Below are 17,112 nucleotides of genomic sequence, written 5' to 3'. Positions count from 1 at the left end.
GCATGAGAAATGCTGAGTGTTTTTCAATGGTGCAGCTTGCATCCTGGGGCACGTATTTTGAGGAATCTATAACCAATACACAGAGCTACTCAGAAGGGGCAAGCAAAATGGTCCAGTGGAAGGAATCTAGAAACATTGTACAAATACGCCGAGATGGAGGTATGACAGCTGAAGTTCAATTGACCTTAGTAAGGAACCTGGAAGGCACAGGAAGATCTATAGCTACTGCTTTATGGAGCAGAGCACCTATTGATAAAATTATAAAAGCTTTTTTACCTCAATTTTTATTGGTAGATGAAGGATGTACAAGCTGATGCTGTTAGAATTGTGGTAGTTTGTATTCTGGGCTTTTGTTGTTGGTTTTTTTGGGGGTTTTTTATTTTTCCCTGAAGAAGGTAAAGGGAAAATTTTATAACTATCTTTCTGTACAAAGGGTAGGATATAGAGAAGTTTGCTTAGTTGTGCACAGTGAAATTGTAAGAGACAACAGTTCAGTTTGAAATGTGAGAAATTCCAATTAGGTGTAAGAGAAAAAATACTTCCCTGTGAGGATGACCAAACCCTGGGAAGGGCTTATGCCTGGAGGGCTTGTCTAGTCTTCAGTCCTCAGAGGTCTGTGGAACTCAACTGAGCAGCCTGATCTGATTGGACCTACTCTGAGCAAATGCTGGACTACATAACCTCCAGAGTTCCCTTTCAGCCATAAATAGTCTGTAATGACATGAGTCACTAGACTGACAAGCTTGTAGAATTAAACTGTCCTTATATTTTTAGATTATTAGTCAGATTTCAAGAAGCATAGTATTTGAGGTTTCCCTCGATACCACCAGTGTTTAATGACCCATGGATTAGCTACATAAAAACATGATCTTGTTTCTTCTGTTTGAGTAAGGACTGAAGTTTTTGCTTGGCTTACAATATTTTTAAGCTCCCAGTTATTTTAGAAATTGCAGAATGATTGACCTTGTGTGTAGAAGATGGCTTTTTCAGTTGTTTCTGCTGTATTGTTTTTAAGGATTCTCAAGGTGTTTACATCTTCAGTCCTACAGAGGTAACTTTTGGTTAGGTGAGCCCCAGAGCTGATGTGGCAGCAGTAAACACTTGAAAACTCTGTGAACATACAACTGAAACAAACGCAGGTTAAGCAGTAAAGTACTTTGGTTAAGTACTTAGAATGCAAGCATTCTGAGAATTTAAGTAGAATGGCAAAAATAGCAATGTATTTTCATCTTCAGAGTACTTACCTGGTGTTTGTGGATTTTTGGGGGGGGATGGGGGAGTGGGGTTGTGGGGTTTTTTAAAGTCTTTCCAGTGATTAATGAATCTGGAGAATGATTGAAGGGGTGTGAGCGGACTCAAACTCTGAGAAAATGAAATAGAGTGTTTGGGGAAGATTAAGACATAATCAGTTCCACTGTGGAAGTGCAAGATTGTTTTCTAAACTGTTTGAGTATATGGATAATAATTTTTTCTAAGGTATGATTTATCCAAGCTTGCTCTCCTTTCAGATCACTAAGGAATACATTGTTCTAAAGTGATTTCATACCTCAGTTTACATATGTTCCACTTCAAAACATAGAACTTAACATTTCAGGCACTTTGTTTGATTTCAAAACTAAAAATTACTTACATTGGAGGGAAAGATTTCATTCTCTGGATACCAGTATAATTTCTGTTATAGTAAAACATGTCTTGAGATTGTATCCAGCACCATAAATTACAGTTTACTTCTGCCATCTTACTTTTAATCTCTTTGAATTTTTAAAAACAAGTAATACAACCAGCATGAACAAAGGCCTGTGGGGAAGACAGTAAATATGAAACTTTTGGAAGTAGTATTTTCAATATGCAGCAAGATAGTCAAAATATCTCATCCATAGGGCTTAAACTTTTCCTTATAGAAAGAGGATTTTTCCCTCTTCCTCTTTACCACTGAGATAGCAATGATAAAGTTGTTGCTTTATTTAAAATGTCAGAGTTATCTAGTACACTGTAAGGATGGCCATCCCTTGTATGCAAAGAGGTGGAAGTAATGCAACAGACTGTACAGTGAATTATTTGCTTTCCTAGAATAATGAAGGCAGGAATTACCCAGTAGTTCCTACAAGACGCTTCCCTGCACTCTAAGGACATCTGACTGCATGGAATCTGATTTCCTTCATTAAAACTGAAATGAAAGGAATGCATGAAATGGGGTGATGCAGTTATTTTTGTATGACAGGATAAGTACAGATGGGGATATGGAGTTGTTTCTAAATTTGAAAGAGCATTTTAATGCCACCAGTATTACAGGCACTGCTCTACTAATACAGTTAACCTATGCAATAGCATTTAATGAGGCCACAATTTTCAGTTTCTATTCCTGTGGTAGAACTGCAGTGTAAATCCCAGCTACTAATTTCTGGTGTGTTCAGGTGCCAAGTCATGGAGCAGATGAAGGAACAGATTCATCAGGGAAAAAGAAAATGATCAAATAAATTCTCGCATTGGTTAGTTCCCTCATTGGATTCATCATTCAGCCTCTAATTCTGGTGTGGGGGTTGGAAGGGTCAAACTGTGGCTGGAAGTAGTGAAGCTGTTGCTGCCACACAGGAGGAAAATTGGTGCTAAAGTGGAGGGTGAGCTGAGACATTCATAGCCTGGCAGTAATGTTCTAGAGCAACACTGCTGACAAAGCACAGTGCTCATGTGAACACCTGGCTCAGGTTTGGTTTCAGTTCCTGTGCCCCACTGCAACATAAGCCTGTGCTTGAAGCACCTGGAGTGTGCTGTAGGGGTGCTAGAATGGTGCTAGATGAGGTTGAACTTGAGTTTAGCTCATTTGGCTTTAGAGTTGATGCTTCTGCAACTGGCAGGAGCTGGGAAAACAGGGAGTTGGCAGATTAGGGAGGCATGGAATACAGCCTTGTGTAATAAAGGCTACAGAAAGGCAGGGGCTGTTGAAGGATGGAGTCAGTTTGGTGTGGTTAAATAATCTCCCTGGAAAATAATGAGCTTTAGAATTTATACTTTATGACTAAACTTGTTCATTCAACATTTTCGTGGAGCTGATGTCATAATGTGCATTAGGGACGATCTCTGGTTCATCCTTTTAATAAGGGCTGCAAAAGAAAAAGGAATTAAACTTGGCACAGCTTACTGAGGGTAGCTGTTAAGGTGCAGATCCTTCCAGATTACTCTGGGACATCCATCAGGTGTGCAGGAGGGCAGCTTGGCTGTCAGGAACTCTTCTCTAAGCTCAGGTGGGAAGAGGGGAAGCATAAAAATTGGAGTTGAGGGTGGATACCCAAGAAGAACATAGGCACTTTCCCAGGGTGTGCAGGGATGGAACTAAAAAATCCAAAGCCTTGACTAGAGCTGAACTGGAAAAGGACATGAGATATAATGAGGGATTTTGTGTAGGTATATTGGCAAGAGAAGGTAAAGCATGAAAAATGTGAGAGAGAGGGTAATGGACGAATTACGTTCAAGAGTAGCTAATTTTGACAGTATGCACTTAAGAAATTAGGTAGAACAGATCTTTTTATGGATTAAATTGCTCCATTACAGAAAGTGGGGCGATAGTTGCATTCAGAGGAAGCTGTAATGAATCCTGCTCTTAAAAAGCAAAGTTCTTAAAAGTACTTGGAAGTGAGCTTCCAGTTTTTATTTTCCTGTCCTTCAGTGAAAAGTTGATCGCCATGTTTCAACTGACATTGATACTTACAGACCTTCTAATTGAATACTCTTCTGTTATCCATTTTATGTGACTTTTTGAAATAGGGCTTAGAAGTCTTCTTTCATGTCTTCTTGTTTAGTAATTGGAGATTCACAGAGGCTTTTCTTTACCTGTAATCAGATTTTAATAGAGGGGATTAAAGAAAATACCTGGGAACTGCTGTTTCTGATGTTTCATGTGTTGAACCGGTTTTTAACATTATTGCATAGCTGGTGCCCTGGGTCTTTGATCTGAAAAGAAAAATGGTACTGATGTGGTTTATGCCAGACTTAGCCTTAAATGGCTGACTAACTAAACTCAATGTATTCTGCAAGTTCATTGAAGAGGTAACCATGTCTTTTCTTTTGCATGGGAAAATTACTTTTTGAAGCTGTGCACAAATATTTGCACAATTGTTAGTGAATTTGTGGGTCTACTCTAGAAAGTGAAAATAAATAATCTTCTTTCAGGAGTAGCATGACCTTTGACTGAAGCTATGTTTTATTTTGAGTGTGATACCATTCCTTGATCCTGGCTTAATTCTATCTCCTTCAAAGTACTCTCATAACTATTAACCTTGTTGCTCTTCTCTTAGACTCTAGAAGATGGCAGAAGTCCCATAAAACTTCCTTGAAGAATTGTTCTGTCACTTTTGGTCTAGTGCATGGAGGATTTTGCACCTGTGGGTGTAAAGGAGAAATTATACTCCTTTTTGTCAGTTCATGTGGATTCTGACCATATGCCTCTGCAGGATATGGTAATTTTTCATGTAAACATTCAGCAGCTTAGTTTCAGCCCACCAATATATTGGTAACACTTTGCTGTCTCAGAGTTCAGTATTGAGAATAATCACATACTAAGATTGCTGATACCCAAGTTCCTAACATTCAGTATATGACATGTTTGGCTAGTATTATTCAAAACCACAGTAATTTTGGAAAACTTTACATAGAGATAACTTTTTTCTTTGAATCCTTACCTGGGTGCTGTTTCCTGCACCAACCTATGTCAGGGCTTGAGAGACCACATTGTCTCATTGTGCTGACATAATTAGTCACACCTTCACCAGAGCTTTACTATTTATGAGGGGGGCCTCAAGTCTTTATCTTAGGCTTAAAGATTGAGTTACAACCCCCCTGCTGTGTGCAGGGGCACCTTTCACTACACCAGGTTGCTCAAAGCCCCATCTAACTTGGCCCTGAGCAGGGGAATTGGAACTTGATATTTAAGACAACTTCATATGTACTCCTGTACTGTGTAATGTGCACATTACAAAACATACCCCAATGGAAATTATGAAAAAATGGAAATTAAAGATGTGCTAAAGATGAAATAAACGCTATTTTTACATTTTATTAATAGTTCAAAATACATTTTCTTTTCACACCCCGGTGGATTTTCTTGCACACCTCTCTGGGTTTTCACACTTCACTTTGGAAACCACTGCTTGTCCTACGGAGAGATGCCCTGGGCAGTATAAATAGGAGATCTAAAGCCCAGAGGGAAATTTTCTGAAGAGGCCTGCAAGTTTTTTGATGTATATGTGTTAGTGACTGCATTTGAAACAAGTGGGTTTGCCAGAGTTTGATCCCTGTATCTTAAATACATTGGTTTATCTTCCCTTTGTACTTCTATATTTCTTGGACTGGCAATAGGAAAGGCCAAGTAAAGCTTTATAACATTCAGTGATCTGTTTTACAGTGGCTTTTCACACCTTTGAAACAACTGGATAATTTGACTTGGTTTATTGCAAAATAAAGGAGTACTTGGGTTGTTTTTTTTTTAATTTTTGTAACTTACATAATGTCTTTGTTCTGTTAATTCAGACTAAAGTGTCCTGGTGTTTAACTTTGAATGCTGATATGTGTTCTCAGTGCCAGTATTCAATACCATGTAATCTACATTTGGGACATATCTATTTGCAGCCTTTTTGCTAGGTAGTCCCCTATAAAAAAGTTTTCATCATCTTTACAGGGATCTTAAAAAAAACTAGGAGTTCAAGTGTTGTTTTTTTCCCCTCTGAAAGTTCATTGTCCAACAGGAATTTATTCCACAGCCAGCTTAGGAGAGAACAGAGGATCTTTGTTTTATTCTTTAAAAACAAAGAAAAATTACTACAGTATAAGCCAGTGAGCCAAATAATATTTATAGGATTAAGGAAGTGAGAGCTTTGCTGGACTGTCCTAATCTTAAAATGTGATGATTCTAACTTTCCTTTGGAATGTGAACTTTATGTGCTGTCCCAGGACTTAGCTTGCCTGCCCTTCTCCCATGCTCCTTTATTTACTGTGTCTTGGCATGTGTCAGACTTTACAAGGGCTGGTGAGACTTTTTGGGTTAGTTATTATATGGCTTTCATGGGGCTGGCTCTGCAAACTCGTGCACCCAATCCCTAATGTATCAGCAAACATGATGGGTTATTTAAATGCCAGTTGTTCAACATAAGTACATGGTGCTTCCTTATATGCTTTTTCAGACTATTTATGTTCTATTAGCTTACTTTGATCTGGATGATTTTTTTTTATTGGAACTTAACGAAATTCAGCAGATGAGAAGCTACATCACAATGCTATCTGCTACAAGGGTATATTATGAATAATTGAATTGAGAGGAGAGGAGAATAACGAGGTCATCTTGTCATTTGACTAGTAGTGTAACTCTCTGATTATATAGAACATCAAAAGCAGAGTAAGATTTCCTTCTGGCAATCTTCTCTTCCATTCTTAGAAGGAAAGTAATGTCTGGAAGATATATGTCAATCCCTCTATTCTGTGCACTTTCTAGAAATTTGGGACAGGAGTGAGGGAACTGCAGGGGCTCCATAGAGAAGTATGGATTGGTGCTGCAGCTGAAATTCTTCTGATTGTTTTTCTGTGGAGGTGCAGGGCTTTGAGGTACGATGCTAAATTTAGCCACTTCCTAAAATACTAAGATTCCTTGCACATAGGAACAAGAAACCACTTACCACACAGCTTGTCTGTAGTTGGTTTCCAGTAACTTCTTGACACTAATGAAGGGCAGTAAATCAGTTTATCCTTAGTTGCACAACCCAAGGTGAGGAAACAAAGCTGATTAGGCACTCAGTAAATTAAATTTTGTTTACGCCTTAAGAGATGTCTCAATCCACTCATATGAGAGGCATTAGAATACAACTTCCTGTGGCCTGATTTGGTTGATTTCTCAGACTTGTTTGGATCATGTAGAATTGGGAAGTGCTATTTATAAAACAGAGTGGACGGTTTCATAATTGGGTTTTAAATTATGGATGGCCTGGACTCACTTGCTGGTAGTTATGATGCTGACTTACTTCTATGCAGCTGGTTTCTCACTATGCAAAACTTCAATATTCAAGGAAGCAGATAAAGGAACTTCAATAAAGTAACTTAGCCACATAACTTTGATCCCAGTTGTGGGGCAGGAGAAGCAAAATAAGCCACAGGGAGCATTTTGTACAAGCTCTAATGATATTTTAATTGGTTTGGGTTATTTTAAATCATGAGTTACCTAGTGCACTTGGTACCTCTTACACCTGAGATGCACTATGGAAGAAGGGATCAAGGTTGTCTTACAGTCATAAATGCAGATGTGAGGGAATAGAAGTCGAGTGACTTAACTTTCATTTTTCTTGGGCAGTGACTGAAATATTTGGGTGGAGCATTCTTCAGCATGTTTGAAGGTGTTGGATTTCTTTCAGGTTCTTCTTGATGTGTTAGATCTAAAATTTTGCTGACCAGATTATATTTATATTGAAGGGTGAAGATGTCAACCGGACACTTGAAGGTGGGAGGAAGCCTCTTCACTATGCAGCAGACTGTGGACAGCTTGAGATTCTGGAATTTCTGCTCTTGAAAGGAGCTGACATTAATGTATGTATTAATGGTTTGCAAACAGATCTTAGGGTCTTCCCCCACACACACTGAAGGGATTGGTGTAAGTGCCTAAATGGTTGATGAAAGATACAAATCAAACTAAACAACTGATGCATTTAAAAGTATTTGAGAGGTGGGATTCTAGAGATTAGAAGCTTAAAATTATGTTGCTTAAATGTTTTAATTATGTTTGGACACACTGGAAAAAGTTGTTTGTAGCTGTAAAAAGTTAAAATTTAATTTGACCACAATTAGAAAAATGAATCCAGTTATCACATCAGAATAATATTTACAATGCATATGGACATTTGTTGGAAGGGATTCCAGAAGACATCCTTGGCCAGGGCAGGATCAGCTGTTTAAATTAGTGTGCTTTTTTTCTTCTTTGGAGACATTCTTTCCTGCATAAGTCATTTTACTGTAGCTTGACATGCATGGCTTCTGGTTTTGAAAAGACTGGACTAACCTATAGTAGCTCTCTGGAAGTTAAGTCCCTAAATACTTTAACCATGCACCCCAAATGTTGTGCCTTAGAATGCTTGTCCAAAAGTTAACATGTAAGATATCTTTGCTTTAGTTCATTACTAAAATGCTTAGATTTTTCTCCTGGATGTCTGGAAAGATCATCTCTTCCTTGGGAATTTTCCTAACTGGGGAAGAGTTAAAAATAACATTTCAGTTGCTCCATTTCTTATTCTTTCCAGGACTATAGTTTAGAGAGAAGACAGCCAAAACAATGTTTCAGCCAAAACTGTTTTGTGAAGTGATGCTGGCTGTGAAATGGGAGAATTGGGAGTAGTGGTTTTTAAACTGGGCAAAATTTGTCAGCTGAAACTCCACAATTTCCATCATTGGCCTAAAATTATAGACAAGCTTTGGGATACGTAAAAGTCTTGTGGAAGAAATGTGTTGCTATTACCTCTTTTTTTAAACAATAACTTTTCTTTTTTAAAAGGAGAGGAAAAAAATCCAGTGGAATGCATTTCTGGCTAATATTCTTAAATTTTTACTTCTTCTACTGTTGACTAAAAAAAAAAATGAAAAAGTTATGTGCAACCTTATAATGCTGTGTGAAATTGTCCTTCAAGTAACTGTATCTCAATTTACAGGCTCCAGACAAACACAATATCACACCACTCCTATCAGCAGTCTATGAGGGCCACGTCTCCTGTGTGAAATTGCTTCTGTCAAAGGTGAGATACAAATGTTTAGACCAAGTTATCCATTAGCAAAGCATATTACTGTGGGGTTTTTTTTCAATGAGATTATGATGCTCCAGATGATAATTTCAGAACATCAAACAAATGCCATTTGTCTTACTAAACTCTGATCGTGGAAAAAGATAGCTGAAGGACAAAGTTGCAGGACTTCTGTGGTGTAGCAAAAGTAACAGTGACCATAAGAATATGTGGGCTCCAGCTGGAGAGCAGAGCTGCAAATCAGTAAGGGGAAAAAAAAAGCATTCCTTTAGTGGACTTGGCTTTGGCAGCTGTTTAAGTGTTTCACGTGAAGGAATCTCTGCTGTGAAGTTGCTCAGAGGTGTGGTTTCCCTCAACTTTTGCCAGATGACTGAGAACCCATCTGGGTTGGCAGAGGGAGGGGAAATAGAAGTCGGAGGCTAAGCTTTCTCTGTCATACAGCTTGTAAATTTTGTCCTGGGGAGAATAAGCTTAATCTGTCTCTGTTTGCACTTTGATTTATATTGCAAAGGTGATCAATTTTACAAAGCCAGTAGTTAATTCAAGCAATGTTTTGTCTCTATTCATATGCACTGCTTCTTGATTACACTTATGTCATTTGGCCAAAGGATTTCTTGCTGTGTAATCTTTTCATATGTCACTTCCAGGGTAAAGTTTTCCTTAACTGCTTTAATGTTGCATGAATTTCACTTAATGTCTTTGATCTTGTCTGATAATACTTATGTTTTTTTGTAAACAAATGCAGTGACTGTTAATTTAGGATTCAAATGGTGCATCCAACTTGCTTAAATTTATTGTGAGGACTGATCCTTCATTTAGGATCATCAAAAAAAAGGCGTCCTTTCTCCCAAGTTGATTTATTTCCATTTCTGTTTTGTGGGTTTTCCATTCTGGATAAGTTGCCCAAATAATAAATTTCTTCATGCAGAGTTAAATGTTGATCACTTCCATTCACATGGGCTAGCTGATGAAATATTTATAAACTGGAAGTTTGCTTATCATCTCAGTCTGTTTGAGGCAGGGCTTATATGTAGAGGTTGTTCTGGCTCTTAACACAGTTATTATTTTATGACCCTTGTTTAAACATGTCATGCCTTGTGTGTACCATAGTCATATGTTCTTTGATAGCAGATACAGGGCAATCAGGATTCAACCCTTACTGAAAGACCTAAAAATTACTGACTGTTTAATGTTCTTCCCAGTTACTAAGCCACCATTCTCCATTGCTTTCTATGGTGTATGGACTGTGGGGATGTTTTTAAACCTTTCATGTGAGACTCCTGAGCTATTGAGAGGGAGGAGAAGGAGGAGTATTTCAAGAAATCTTCCAAGCACTGATGCATGTTTTTCTTTAATAATCTGATATTTGATTTGTAGTGTAAAAAGTTGTGGGTTTTTAGTGTAGGAGAAACCAATATGTTTAAATAGACAATTAACAGTTTGAAAGCTTCTAATGGAGGATGGGGTTTGTTGCATAAGATGCAACAAAGTTCACCCATTTGTTAACTTCCAAAATAGTTCTGCCTTTGTAAAGTATCTAATGCAATTCGATTTCTGCTTTCTACTAAAAAACGTGTTACAAGAAATATCCTGGTGAGTTGGGCAGTTGAGCAGCTTTTTCTTCTCTGACAGTGGCAAAAGGAAGAGTTGTGAGTATGACCACGTCTGCTCACTCATTCCCTTCGTTCATGGTTGCTCTGCTGGGGATTTTGGAGGTGTGCACATCTGTCCCCTCTTCAGAAGCATTGACAGATTTGTTGTCCATGAATTCATCTATGTGCTTTTTGAGCAAGAAGATATCTGCCTCTGTTGTGTCATCTGGCAACTCTTTTTAGCAGTTTGCTGCTTGCTGTGTAAACCACTCTCCTCCCAGCTTCGTTAAGTGCCCCCAGTGGTGGTTGCCCAGTTTGGTGGGAGCTCAGCTCCCATCGTGGGTTCTGTGTTTGTTGCTCTGGGTTTTTTGCAGAACTGCATCTGGAGCCAAGTGGCTCCTGTGTGGCTCTCAGAGCTTGTTTAACATTTGTGCTTTGCCTGGTGGCTTAAATGGGCAAGCATTCTTGTTTGTTATTACCCTGCCAAGGAGAGGGGGTTTATATTTATTTATGTATGTGTATTTTCAGAGTGGAACATAACACCAATATTAGTAACTTTTTACTTTGGGAAAGCAGAGAATACTGTGGAATCATTGTACTTTTATGAGATTTTTATTAAAGTTGCTTCCAGGCAGTGTTGTACTTCTGCAAATTAAAGTCCTCTTGACCTGACCTTTATTGTTTCCTTCTCTTTTTATTGAATGTAGGAAGGAATCTTTCTGTCTAGCTAATGGGCCATTTTCTTAATTTATTAGCACTGAGTTTAATAAATGGTGTTCTCCTTGGGTATTCATGGCCCTCTTATCCTACATTCAGTAAAGCTGTTTTAGAAACTCAGGTCTTGCATGTCAATAACTTTTCTGAAGTATTTTTCTGAGGGGGGAGAGCAGTCCTATGTTTTAATTAAAAGCTCTCTTTATACTTCAAAGTTACCTCAGTTAACAGTTATCTTTTGTACCCTAAATGCTGGTACATTGATGGAGAGTTTTGTAACCTAAAGTTCTTTAAACTCTGTCAGGTCAGTTACTGCATAGCTCCATTTTTCTTCAAGTCAAGATTTTCTGAGCTTAACATCAAGGAACAGCTTTGAAGCCTTGTTTTCCACATAGATTCTAATCTGAGTGCTATCTAAGCAGTAGAAATAACATTTGCAAAAGAAGCCATTTGTACTCTTAGTTGCTTTTCTTTTCCCTGGACAACTAAGATTATAAGTGTTGAATACCTCTTAAATCTCTCAGGGATTATTTTAGGGGAAAAATAAGTGTTTCACAAGCAGTGTTCCCATGGTTTCAGCCCAAGCATGTGTTTGCAGTGACCAAATTGTCACTTGTTGGGGACGGGCTGATTCAGCTCACGTTCATATCCCAAAGAACTGCAACATCCTTGTACATTGAGCCAAGTGATATAGGTGTGATCCTACAACTGCTCCTGTCACTGGTGTGAACTCAGTGCATACCTTGCACTGAGTGTCTCTAGGGGCCACAAGGAAGGTGAACAGCTCCAAGAGGGTCAGTTTGGCCAGTAGACCAGAAGACTGCCAATGCTGCCTTAAAAAACACTGCAAAGCCATCTTTTTGGAATGACATGTTGAGTATATGCAAGCAAAGAGCGTACAAGTTTCAGAGAGGGAGATATCCTACATTGTGAAAAGTAGTATTAGTAGAACATCACAGTGGTATCAGATCCAGTTTATTAGACTGTTAGAAAAGTTTAGGAAAGTGAGAGTCATCTTGGGAACAGACATGGTATTATGTATGGAAGTTCATGGGGCTTTGTGTGTTTAATCAGTAAAGGAGCTATGGAAATTCTAGGTCCATTATGTTCTTAAACTATTGGGTGTCCCTAATACTGACAATCTTCCTTGTAATTGAGAAGGGATTTGTACTTACTCTACAGAGAGCTTATGCATAAACTGAAGACAACCCTCTGCTGTACACACTTTTGACAAAGTGTGTGTGCACCCACAGTGCTTTTCCTGTCATTTGATAGAGCAACTACACATATTTTCAAGTGGGATTTGCATATCATGTTGCAGAGTTGTTCTGAAATCAGTCCTGTGAGCTCTAATAACTTTTGTCCCCTTATTTAGCTACCTTATTTACAGTTTAGTCTGTGTTTTCCCTTTTATGAATATGATTACACAGTGCTCAAAGCAAATGTGACTAGGTAATCACTCTGTTTCCCTCCTTTTGTTGTCCTCCCATAATTCTGGCACTGTGCTTGTGCTTACTTGCACTAGTTTATTCTAATTCTTCAATTTATCCACTTGGTTCATTATCTTCCATTCTCCTGTTGCCTCCCTGTTCTGTTTTGTTGCATTTTAGGTGTACACATCACTCTTTCAAAAGAAACCTGAGCAGTTTTGGACTTGGAATGATTTTGTGGTGGTGTTTCTGGTGTATCAATAGGGACTTTTTTTTTTAGAATGAAAGAGAAGCACAATCCTTGATGAGTGGGGCTGTTTTATGATCTAGAACAAATATAGTATGATTTGTTAGTAAATCAGCTCTTCCAGGTGTCACCTGTCTAATTCAGCATGTGAGAGCTTCTTGCACCATAGCTTTTGTAGAAGTGTGTAACACTGAATTTTTGCTTTTGTAGGAGTAGTTGCTGGAAACAAAAAATCCATCTGTTTCTAAGATTAACTGATAATCTGTTGAACTTGCAATTTGCTGTGTAACAAAAGTTATGTGGCTTTTTCCCTTATTTTAAATGACAAAGTTGGAAATGCAGATTAGCTGCATGCTGAATAGTTCTGTATATAAATCCTGTCCAGTTGGTTTCTGAATGAAAACAAGGCACTAGAGTAAAAAGCTGTATGTAATCAATATAATTATGTAAGGTACGTAACTTTTGACACACTTTGTACTGATGCAGCCTGGCTTTATGAATTGACAGTCCTTCTCATTGTCTTTGCAGGGTGCTGATAAGACTGTGAAAGGCCCAGATGGACTAACTGCCTTTGAAGCCACTGACAACCAGGCAATCAAGACTCTTCTTCAGTGATGGATGGACTGATATCTTAAATGTCTCTCCTGTGGCCTCACACTGCTGCCTGTCTGTCACTCTTTGCATCTTCCAGCTTCTTCAGCTAAATACTTTGGGGGGAGGGAAATTCTTTATGAATCAGACTAGTTAGGGGCTTGTATCAAAGATAATCTGGTCAGAGAGGGTTGAAAACTATTATGAACAGTGTCCCTCTAGGACTTCTTTCCAGTGCACAATCTCCCCGTTTCTAGTGAAAATGGAAGAAGGAAGACAGACCTTGCTCCTGAATTTTTGGCTTGTAAGCCTCCTAGATTAGTACTAAGATTTTTTTAGATGGATGGAAGTACTTCCTTTAGATGGAAGTACTGTGCTATGTACCTGAAACTAATTGTGAAGGAGACAATAGTCCCATGCTCTTAGTGTCTGCCATAATCTGAAGTGTAGTAATATAGATGGCTGGGTTGCTCTTCTCTCTTCTCTCTCAGTGGGTAGCTTTGTTCTTCTGCCTAAAGCTTCTGTTGCAGTTTTGAGGACTTTTGATACTAGTTATTGGAGCTGTTCTTTATATTGACTAATTGGATGTCACACTAATGTTTTCTGACTCTTGAGCAAACCAAGAAAGACCAGTTGAGGCATGATGGTGTTACACTCCATAATATCTGCCAAGGTACTTTTGGATGCTTGAATTTGAAGTCTTTCTATCCCATATTTGTTCTAGTCCAGGACAGACATTTTAAGTAACTGCTTTTGAGAGAGAGGTCAAAATTTCACTGTAGTTTTTTTCCAATAGGAATGTAAGATGAAATTTCTTTACTCGCCACGTTAGCATAAAATTCCTAGACATGTGTGAAAGCTCCAGGCTCTTTGGTACACAAGGATAATCAAGTCAAATGTGGAAAATGAACAATAATTACTTAGACATTCATATCAGGTGAATATTGTTGCTAAACTTTTCTGGTAAACATGGAACCTTTCTAAGTTCAGATGTAGAAGCAGGAAGATGTACAAGCAGAAGTCTTAACTTGCTCTAACTACTACAGAATTTTTTTAATTGTGCGTATCTTCAGATCAGTGTTTCATTGTTGAATGGATGAACCTCTTAAATTCCATTAAGGCATGAGGCTTGTTCTGGAAATTCCCAGTGTGACCATACCACATTAACCATTGACTTTTAGATAAGATTTACTATACCAGTAAGTATGGCAGTCTTGATCATTCATGGGAAGGTATTTAATGATGTTGTAGACACTCTTGTCACATCTTGTGGTCCTCAGGAATGTCTGAGCTTCTGGCTTTCATCCTGAAAGTTTTCATTAGACTGCTGGTTCACCTAAAACTGAGTAACAGGTTCTATACCACAAACTATACATCTTTCTCTCTTTTGGAATACAGATTTCAAACTTTCTGGTAACAAACACAATACAGAAACACAAATGTATATAATGACTCATGGTGAATTCTTAAACAAAAGTAGCTGATATTGTTTGATATCACTGTTGAAATTGAGTGGATATATAGAAGTAGACTGGCGACTGCCACTCGTATTTAATGGAGACTTAGTTTTACTTGAATAATGTTGCATATTAGGATTGAATGTCTCAGCTATGAAAAGCATTGCATTTAGAGTGTAAAATGAGAGCAGGAACTGATTTACATCTACACATACCATAAGAAAAGCAATGGAGAAAACAATCAACTCTGGCCATAAACTGTACAGTGCAATTACTCCTTTTCTTGGAGATGGGTGGCAAGGAAGAACAGAAGGGTTGGAAATCAGTGATAAATCAATTGGTGAACTGCTGATAAAAGAACAAGAATATTTGGTGAACAGTGCTTTTAATAACTATTTATAAGAGGACTCTTTAATCTTATCTCTGATCAGTGCTGGATTGTCATGTCATTGTAATAGTGTGAACACAGACTATAGGTTTAACTCTTTATTCAGCTATGAAAGTAACAATCTTTGGCATCAATTTGCCTCCATATTATGCTATTAAATACTTAGCTATTCAAATACTAGTCTAGAAAACTGCAATCTGTTTTTATGTGGAGAACTTGATTATTCAAGTTTTTTGTGTTGATTAGTGTCACGTTGTCTGGCCATAGTGGTTTTGTATTTTTGTTGGTTTTTTTTTTTTTTTCTTCTGTAGTCTTTCCTGCCTTCCCTTTAACTCTCATTTAAGTGAGCAAAGAAACATCATCTTTGTACTAACTCTTCTGGTGATTCACTGAGGCGATTTTGCCTCCCTTTTTCTACAATTTTGGGGACACCTTATTTTTTCTTACTTCACCCTGGGGGGAAAAAAAGAAGCAAACAGACTTCAGTGAGTCAAGTGTTAATTTGGCTGTAATATATACCCAAGCTGCCTTTTGAGATAGTTAAAAAGATGGCATTTAATGTTTGGCTTATAAAGAAGAAATACTTTTCTGCTTTTTGCACTACATAACAGGTGTTTAATAATTTTTGCCCAGGATTTAAAAGAAAAAAAGAAAAAAGTTAAAATAAAAGCTTATGCATTTGTAATTGTCTAGAGACTGGGCTTGTTAATTTGTTTCTTTCTTGTTAGCTATTTTGTGGAAAAAATAATGGGTGGCTTCCTCTATCTTTGAGTAGGTCCTAACTAGATAAAAATACCAAACTGTAAATTATTTTTCATTCTATAAACAGAATTTAAATACTTTGTCAGACTGGAATTGCATATACTTGGAAATCCACTCTGTTCTTAAACCTTTTCCTTTGAAATTTGTGCTGAATAAGTTAAAAAGTTAACTATATTTTGGATTTTGTACCCTCTGCTCCCTTTTTATTACAGGGAGCAAATGAGAAAAGGAGTACAATAGTTAAATGGAACATTGATTATTTGTAGAAGAGGCTGGTAAGAATAGAGTGTCCTAGGTCAAGCAATTGCAGTGTTGCATGCAAAATTTCAAAATGAACTTGTCTTAATTATATTTTGTAAATGGATAAACAATCATCTTTCTACGCAGTGACAGAAGAAAATTTAGTGCTCTGTGCATTTTGATATTTGACTTTCTCTTTTCACCATTGTTAACTGTTTTGACACAGTTGGGTTCATCATTATCATGGTTCATAGACATCAGAATGCTAAATGATACTGTATTTTTAAGTTTGTGTTGCAAGAATGAATGGAATAAACTTGAATTGAATTGTGCGATCTGAGAATGTAGAGTTTTATTTCCCTTTTTGCTCCTGTGTTTTATTAACCTCGGGCTACAACTTTTTATTTGCCTGAAAGGTATCTAAGCTCACATGTACAGTGATTAAAGTGTTCAGCTGCTTATAAGCAATGAAATGTGGAATGGAAGCTGCTTTGAAAACTAAATATATAATGTTCTTTGTGGTTGTTTGTTTGGGGGGGGGGTTAAATTACATCCATTTAAAAGGGGTTTTGATTATTTTTGTGGTCTTGTAGTCTGCTTCTCCTGCTTAAATGGTAATGCATAATGATGAAGATCTTCTGTTCATGTTAAATTCTAAGAGACAATCTGTAAAGAGAGGAATGTTTCTCCTATTACCTGTGAAGACTGAAGCAATTTTCTTTCTCCTTTACTTCATCAAAGAAATTGAAAACAGTTATTAACAGAAATCACAGCTGAAGTATAAATAAAATTGTATAGAAATGTTTATTCATTATTCTCATGACATCTTTACAGTGACTTTGTCAGAACTTCCTTTTATAACTTTGCTTGTCAGTAGAGATTTGGATCTAATTGCCTGAAGTGTTTGATATGATTTATTTTAAAGT

General features: G+C 37.6%; 1 protein-coding gene across 1 annotated transcript in view; it reads left to right on the top strand.

Moving 5' to 3' along the window:
* MTPN (myotrophin) overlaps window positions 1–16,518 on the top strand; it is a 30,789-nt gene extending 14,271 nt beyond the window's left edge. The window contains exons 2-4 of the mRNA XM_069003129.1: window positions 7,450–7,563; window positions 8,676–8,759; window positions 13,277–16,518. Coding sequence (XP_068859230.1) covers window positions 7,450–7,563; window positions 8,676–8,759; window positions 13,277–13,363 — 285 coding nt within the window. The 3' untranslated portion in view covers window positions 13,364–16,518. The remainder of the gene's footprint in view (window positions 1–7,449; window positions 7,564–8,675; window positions 8,760–13,276) is intronic.
* The last annotated feature ends 594 nt before the right edge of the window (window positions 16,519–17,112 follow it).

Source organism: Aphelocoma coerulescens, chromosome 1A, assembly GCF_041296385.1.
Source record: "Aphelocoma coerulescens isolate FSJ_1873_10779 chromosome 1A, UR_Acoe_1.0, whole genome shotgun sequence".
NCBI lineage: Eukaryota > Metazoa > Chordata > Aves > Passeriformes > Corvidae > Aphelocoma > Aphelocoma coerulescens.
This window is presented reverse-complemented; position numbering and strand designations above follow the sequence as displayed.